The sequence below is a fragment of the Rhincodon typus genome, chromosome 16 (genome assembly GCF_021869965.1).
Source record: "Rhincodon typus isolate 14 chromosome 16, sRhiTyp1.1, whole genome shotgun sequence".
Lineage (NCBI taxonomy): Eukaryota > Metazoa > Chordata > Chondrichthyes > Orectolobiformes > Rhincodontidae > Rhincodon > Rhincodon typus.
Window position 1 is genome coordinate 22075861 of NC_063347.1, and position 8429 is coordinate 22084289.

General features: G+C 35.6%; 1 protein-coding gene across 2 annotated transcripts in view; it reads left to right on the forward strand.

Moving 5' to 3' along the window:
- pparg (peroxisome proliferator-activated receptor gamma) overlaps positions 1-2857 on the forward strand; it is a 103196-nt gene extending 100339 nt beyond the window's left edge. For both annotated transcript variants that reach the window (XM_020510910.2, XM_048606501.1), the window contains one exon: positions 979-2857. In XM_020510910.2, the coding sequence (XP_020366499.1) occupies positions 979-1226 (248 nt within the window). In that variant the 3' untranslated portion in view covers positions 1227-2857. The remainder of the gene's footprint in view (positions 1-978) is intronic.
- The last annotated feature ends 5572 nt before the right edge of the window (positions 2858-8429 follow it).

Sequence of the window (8429 nt, forward strand, 5' to 3'; positions counted from 1 at the left end):
GAAAGTCACAGATAGAGTTGCAACACCTCGGCTGAGATTTTCTGATTTATTGCTCCGGGCAGCAGACCATCACAAAATTAAATCTTTCAGCCTCCACTTAGTTTGCCCACTGACGGCTTGCATGAGACCTCATACATTCCCTGGTTTTGTTTTCAGCAGATTAGTTGCAGATTATATGAGGAAGATAAAATTTGTGTAGTGAAATTCTTTATAATTGCTTTTGCAATTCTCTTTAAATGTAGCATGTCCACCTTTTGTATTCTGCGCAATTTTGGCTGAATAACGTCATGCAAAGTATATATGGGTTTCAGTTTTAAAACAGATGTTTCACCACTAGAGCTTTTTAGGAGAATGATGATTCATATTTTCCTCTGTCCATTTCAGTTGTTAATATTACCATTTTGAAAACTAACTGCTTTATGATATTAGAGAAAGTTGCTTGGGAGAGTTGTCAAATTTAATTGTATATCAAATGAATATACATCATGAAATCAATGTAGTCAACCTTCGGTAGTCAGCTTCCTCATTCCTATTCATATTTTCACCAAATCTGAGCCCTGGTCAGCACATCACATTTTTAAACTATCAAAGGAAATTGAAGCTATATTTTATAAAAATTGATATTGAGTAGTTTGGTGAACTGTTGGGTTTTATTGAGGTTTTAATTTTGAAATTCATTGAAAAATAAAACATCCGCATAAAATGTACTTCAGTTCACCTGCTTCAACACTAAACTCAGGCAATTCTTCCCAAACTTAGCTGGCTCTCTATCTCTATTCCCCTTAACACTTACTTAACACATACTTGTTTGGTCAACCTTTTGGTCATCTTTTTCTAATACCTCCACATATTGCTAAATTTCTAAATCTACTTCATAACACAACTGTGAGACACCCTGAAATTATTGCTTTAGAAGTGTGGTACAAGTCTAACATGTTGTTAGATCAGAAAATGAAACAGTTTATTATTTTGTTCTAGATCGACCTGGATTGCTAAATGTTAAACCAATTGAGGAACTACAAGATAGCATCCTTCAAGCACTTGCCCTTCAACTTAAGATAAACCATCCAGATTCACCACAGTTGTTTGCAAAGCTACTTCAAAAAATGACAGATTTAAGACAGATTGTCACTGAGCATGTCCAGCTTCTGCACACTATCAGGAAAACAGAGGCAGAAATGAGTCTTCATCCACTCCTGCAAGAAATATACAAGGACTTGTATTAGAAAGCGTTCTCTTGAACCATGTTCAAAGAAAAATCCCTTTCTCAAATTGCACTGTTTCATTGTGCAGTGTAACAACAAAGACTTATAAATGGTGGCTTCATTGGGCACTCAAGCAATAGTTTGCAGAATTGCACATGACACCATTATACACAAGAAAAACAGGCATAAATGTTGAAGATTTTCTGTACTGGTGATGTCTTTTGGAGATGTGACTGAATAATGCGCAGAATTGTTTAAGTGCCTTCAAAACTGTTTAGTCTATGAAAGGTTTTGAGAAATGCCTATCAAACAGTTGAGAATAAAGACTAAAAGTCTAGTATTCACAGTTCAACTTGTCATTTTTCTGGCAAACAACTTTGTAATCTTTCAGGATTATATATACAAACCATTATTATCATGATAGTTGAAACTTCGCTGACACTGTTTAGGTGAGTGCTAGTGGCAGTTATTATGCAAACAGTTCAATTGGCAAATTACTTCTGTTAAATTTCTGTCTGTTTAAGAAAAATCTTCTCAGCCTATTTTTACATTGTTCAAAATTGGCATAATACAGAATATTAAAATTCATAAAATTGGCTGAAGTTAGTAAATGTACTAATTTACCAACCTCCATTCAGTACCATATCTTCTGTATTTTTAAGCAAATGTTTGAAGCTTGTGTTTTAAGCTGTTCCTACCATGTAACTTTGCAACTGGATGGATCTATCACTCATAAGAGAGAGAAGTATTCTAAATGAACATTCTTAGTTCTCAATTAACAATATGAAAATTAATATTGTGTACTGTTGTATAATGTACCAACAGCAAAACATAGCTACACTGGATTCTCTAAAAGAATGGAAAAATGTAAAATCTCTTAATATACAAAATAATGACCTCAAAATGAATCAAAACCTTAAATAAAAGAATCCTAAAAGACTACATTAAATTCATTAAAAGTACAATTTGACAGCATGGTAATAGACACTTTCCAAATGTTATTATAATTATGTGAATTATAATTATTTACATTATGGTGTTGATCTAATGCCAATTGTATAATCATCCATTAAATTCATTATTTAAAAAGTACAGATGTAATAATAAAACTTTAAATCCTAAGATACCTGAAACCCCTTTGCTCATTTTAACATTTTTATCAAATGAGAATTAAAGGGAAAATTCTAATATCAGAATAAAATCTTGTTCCATGACTTTTCTTCCCATTCTGCCCCACTTATGTGGATTTCCTTAAATGACCATCGTATTTTGAATTGTCATGTTGATCAATGTTTGTGATTCTTATGTGTTTTACTCAATGTATAGGTTGCCAGTGTTATATTTCCGCACATTTTATTTCATTAAACTGGATCAGTCTGTCAGAAAATATTATGGTTTAGAATACTGTTTGATAAATAATCAAACTGGTATAAATACTGGAATTGTTTTTGTATGAAAAGAATGTAAAAACCAGATGATAAAAAAATTAATTTCAATTTTTAATAATCCTTATTTCAAAACAAAACAAGCCACTTTAATACAGTAGTTCCTCTTGGAAGATATTTTACAGGTTGTTGGGTCGAGTTTTCCAATGAAGCAGGACTAAAGCTGAGAGGGCAATTGGGCCAAGTGTAATCCAGACCCCATTTTAAAATAACAAGGTGTAGAGCTGGATGAACACAGCAGGCCAAGCAGCATCAGAGGAGCAGGAAAGCTGACGTTTCGGGCCTAGGTTTTGATGAAGGGTCTAGGCTTGAAACGTCAGCTTTCCTGCTCCTATGATGCTGCTTGGCCTGCTGTGTTCATCCAGCTCTACACCTTGTTATCTCAGATTTTCCAGCATCTGCAGTTCCTACTATCTCTGATCCCATTTTAAAATAATACATTTTGTCTTTTATATTACTGTGCTATTGTTAATTCTTATTTACACATTTGTAATGGAAATTTTCCATTTTCACTTGTTGTAGTTACATTCCTTCTACCAACTGGGCTGCAGCAGTTCCACCACTGAGAGAAAACTAGTTACGTGATAAGTTTATGTGCGGTGTATGTACAGATAATATTTAATCTGTTACAGTGATTTTATATATATCGTTGATTTGAATTATAAGTGCTGATGAAATCATAAAGAACACAACAATTAGTATGAGAAAATTGATATGAACAAAACTGCTGACTTATCTGATTAAGGATATATCTATTCAATAAATAACTTCCAATCCTTCATTCTAGACAACCAATATTCAATAAGCAGTGTGCTCAAGAAAATATTAATTATTTTATCCATTTTTTAAAAGGATATATTAGTGAAATGACCTTTATTTTAAATAAATTTGTACGAGATGCATTAATTTCTAATTTGTTACCACAAAACCCTTTATATATTAAATAAATGGTAATCTAAAAGATTCCTAGTTATTAGTACAGAATATTCTAACCAATACCACCATAACTTGTCGTTCATTTCATTGTTATTTGTGGGACCTTGGTAAGTGCAATATAGCTCTGTATTTAGTCACATAACAGTAATGTTTCAATGTTATTAATCCAATGTGGAGTATTTTGTTATGTTTCTAAGAGGGATTCATTAAATGCAAGTATTTTATTTATAGAAATATTTCATATATACAAAAATTTGATAAGGGTTAAGAATATATGAATTTCTTCTAGAACTGGTGTGCATTTATGGGAATATTAGATAGCCCCTCTGTTTAGGAATATTGTCTGCATGAGCCAACAGAAATGATTGTGCAAATTATCTGGCAAAATTATTTGCCAAATTATTTATGATATATAGAACAGCCAGTAAAAGGCAGCCCATTGTGAATATCAGTGTCTCCACTGGTTTGTGAGGGAAGGAAGAGCAATAGTATTTCTGGATTTCTTGTATTGTATGGAAACTTGGCAAAATGACATGGGACTTCATCCTGCTGTTGGTGTTGATGGTTCTGTTGAATCAGCATTTTCTCAGTATGTTCTAAATCCCCAATGATTACATTGAGCCAGATTCTCTTCATACTTCCTGCCAAACTATCAACAATTTGCTTAGTTTTCATTTTTAAATTATGGATAATGTTCTGAATTGCGTTTTTTCTAAAGAGTTATATCATGCAGCGAGAGATGTTGGCAGCTTCAAGCTATTATCATTCAGCACATTTGAAAATTTTTCATGAGTTACTGTAAATTGAAATCTGTAAAAGCTAAACGAGAAAAAAAATTGCTTTACGTGTTTATTTCTGGATATTCAACAAAGCTGAGGGATTCAGCCTAGTCACATCCTAGGGTGCTACAGTCCTAAAAGTGAATATGAACATGTAATTAAATATGTGACATACTTGTAGTTGCCTAATGTCAGAATATTTTGAGGTGTCCTGCTTACACTTTTTGTACAGTAATTCAGTGGACATATTCCTGCAGTGCAAATTATTGAACTGGATAACTCCAAATGTGTTCTTATAGTATTTTGTAAAACAAGTTAGTCATAATCAATATTAATAGGTTTATCTATTGTGCAACATTATTATTTAATAACTGTGTAAACCATTTCATTTTGGTGTGTTGAATTTGTCTGTTCAAGGTAACACTTAAGACTTGTCTGCATGTAACCTGAGCCGCATTTTGGATGACACTTAGTCAATGGAAACAAAACTAAATGTTCAATTTATTTTTTATTTCTATCAAACATGATTAAGTTTGTAACTAAGACATTTTGAAATTGTATCTGAGTAATGATATGCAATGTAATTGTGAATTTTAAAGTGAAGTGTAGAGATATTTTACTGGCTATAACTGGCATTCAGAGATCAAATTAGTTTATTATCCAGCTTTGGTTTGAAAAAATGCAAGGTACTTCTTATGCTTCTTATCACATACTAAAAAATATTTACTGTAATTTTAAAATATTCTAGAACAGTGTTGAGTGAATACTTGTATGCTGTTATCAGGATTATTAATTTTACCATAACCGATAATAGATAACTGAGAAAGAGGAAAATCATGCCGCCTAATTTGCAACCAGCAGAGTCTGCTGCTACAACTGTTGGCAAACTAAAGAAACTTAGTTGCATTTTAGGGCTTTGCATCATGGAGCATTGAATTTGTTTTCAAATACCCTGAAATTACTGATGGGAGTGTTTTTCATTGTTGTTCTTGAATTCACAGCAATTTATTTATTTGACAAACAAATAAAAGCAATTTATTCCATGTAATTCGAAAGGTGGATTTGAAGGATGTGTTGGATGAGAAAGCACAAATGTAAAATTTTAGTCACTTGTCATACACAGCTATTTTTACTCAGAGAATATTTTAGTTACGTAAACTTTTATTTGAAAACTATTAAAATGACATTTCTGTATTTTAAAGTATTTTAAATAAAAAACAATACTTTGAATTTGGAGACTTTCTTTACTATGAATGTGTACATTAAATGATATTTCCAGATACTATACAGAATTTCTATTTTTTCTAAGAATTATTCTTTGGTATGAACTGTTACTTGAATTATGTTAGTACTGTTGGGAACTGTGTTATAAAGTGAATTAACATCATGAATTTTCATCTGTGGTGCCTGGATTCAGATCTGGATTGATGGTATCAAGGTTCCTTCTCAATTTTAACAGTATGTAAGTTATGGTAGTTTTAATTCATAACAGCTCATTGAATATTATTCTTAGAGTTCATACAGTCTGAGGTGGTGCTGTTCAGAATTCTGAAATTCTTTTGTGAATGTTTTTCTGGGTTAACATTCCAGGAACAAGTTGCAACACCATAATCAAGCCTTCACTGTTTTTAACATTTTATTTCATTCCATTACAAGGCTGGATGCAAAATGCATCAGACATTCTAATTGTGGATTAGTCATTGTAAATGCAGGGTTACAGGAAATAGGGTGGGGTGGGGGGGGTTAGTGGGATGCTCATTGGAGATCAGTGCAGACTTGATCAGCTGAATAGCCTCTATCTGCATTGTAGGGACTCTTATGATTCTGTAACTTAACTATAATGATTTTTTTTATCAGCAATGAAGCTACAATACGAAGAATTCCATCAACAACCAGCCAAGATTAAAGAAAACATTTCATTTGAATGTAAGAGTGGTTCCTGCTGGCAGGTACTGGGCTTTTGCTTCTCCAGGCCTTCATCCATTTCTATCCGTGATGTCCCTACATATTACATGGACCAATGTCCTCCTTTGCCCTTCATCCATGGAGTATTGACAAATCACCACATCAGGGACTTGAGGGGCAACTTTTTCACACAGATGGTGGTGTGTACATGGAATGAGTTGCCAGAGGAGTTGGTAGAGGCGAGTACAATTACAATATGTAAAAGACGTTTGGACAGGTACATGGATAAGAAAGGTTTAGCAGGCCAAATGCAGGACTAGTTCAGTTTAGAAAACCTGGCCAGCATGAATGAGTTGGACAAAGGGCCTGTCTCCATGCCATATGACTTAGTGAACGTGTCTGCTCTTGGACCAACTCTCTCATCATATTAGCCCTTCATGGCTTGACCCTTGAGCTTGGGAACACCTACATCTCGCATGCTTCTGCCAGGTCACTTGACACTCAGTGCTGTTCACTGACTGTAATAGTGGTAGAAGCAGAAACCTTCGTAACTGAATAGAATAGAAATTTATTGTCATGTGTATTTTACATAAAAAAATTCTGTGAATAGTTTTATAAGCCACCTTACCATGGCATCTATATTAATGACAGAAGTCATACGTAATTTTTAAAAAAGTAAAATTAAGACAAAGTTCATTGCAGTTTGGTTAACGGCTCCTGGGCTCAGGTGAAAGTGATTGAGGAATGACAGAATATCTGGAAGGCGCAGCCAGGATGAAACCACCATCCTGAGCCAATGGAATACTGGGCCAGAAGCCTCCGCCAAAGAACATCACCAGGCCAGGCCGAGATCGCCATTCCTGGACGAGACTACCTGCCGGACCGTTGGATTACCTGGAAGATGATGCCGAAGAAGACTTCCGCACAGGGACAAGATCGCTACACTTGGAGACTGCTATGCTGCATATTTAGATGTGCACTTTTAATGACAAGTCATACAAGGCCAAGTGCTGGAAAATAGGATTAGAATAAGTGGTGGTTTTTGACCGGTGCAGGCTCAATGGGCTGAAGTGCTTTTTTTCTGTGCTGTCAACTTCTATGACATCTATGCATCGTTCATCTACGTAGGATCCATCTAACGACTCCTAGCTTCATTTCTTCATGCTCACTTACTTTGTGCTTACTTGAAGGCCGTCAACTTCTGTGGCTTGCATCGCATTTTAATGCAGAAAGGGAAGCAGCCAACTTTCCATGGTTTGAAGCACTGAACAGTCAAGTGGGTAAACATGTCACTGTACAGTACCATACTACATCACATCTGTAGCATGCACTAGCAGTTTACATGGCAAACACTGTGCGCATTTAATCAAATGGCCATGCCTGAAAATCAAAGGGAAGCATCTTTAATAGGGTCAAGGAGGACTACAATCAGTCAGGGGGTACTGCCACAATCAAACCAGGGGCTTATCCAGTTCTAGTCCAGAGGGTTGGCCACATTCAATCTTGGTCATACCTGAATCTGGGAATTTAAGTCTTTGCAGTCTAGGGATTGGGCCACGTGTCAGTCTGTGCAGATCAAATGCAACCAGTCTGGCTGCTGTGGAGACATCAGTTCAGAGCCTTGGCCATTTCCAGTTAGAGCTATCCTGCCAATCAGTTCTGGGGTTTAGGCAGTAATGGTCAGTGGGCTTATTGGGTGCATTGCATTAAGTCCTGGGGAAAGCAGAAATCGATCTAGAAAGGGTCTCATTGGACTGAGTTGCTGAGGAAATGATCACAGCAAAAGGGGGCAATGAAAAATAGAAGGGGGAGATTTTTGGAGCTTTGGAGAAGACAGGAAGATCTGAGAGTGAGTGATTACACAAGTCACTATGACTCCATCCACCATATCAGGAGTGGTGGCCAGTAATTCACTGGGACACTGGCTACATTAATTATGATGTAAAAAGCCTGGATTAAAATGGGGGAGTTTGACAGGTTACTGGCGACAGATACCAAAAAAACCAAGGGAAAATGAGGGCTACAGGATCATCCTAAACTGAGATTAACAGAGTCCCTACAGTGTGAAAGCAGGCCATTTGGCCCATTGAGTCCACACTGAGCCTCTGAACAGCATCCCACCCAATCCCACTCTGCTTCCCTATCCCTGTAACCCTGCA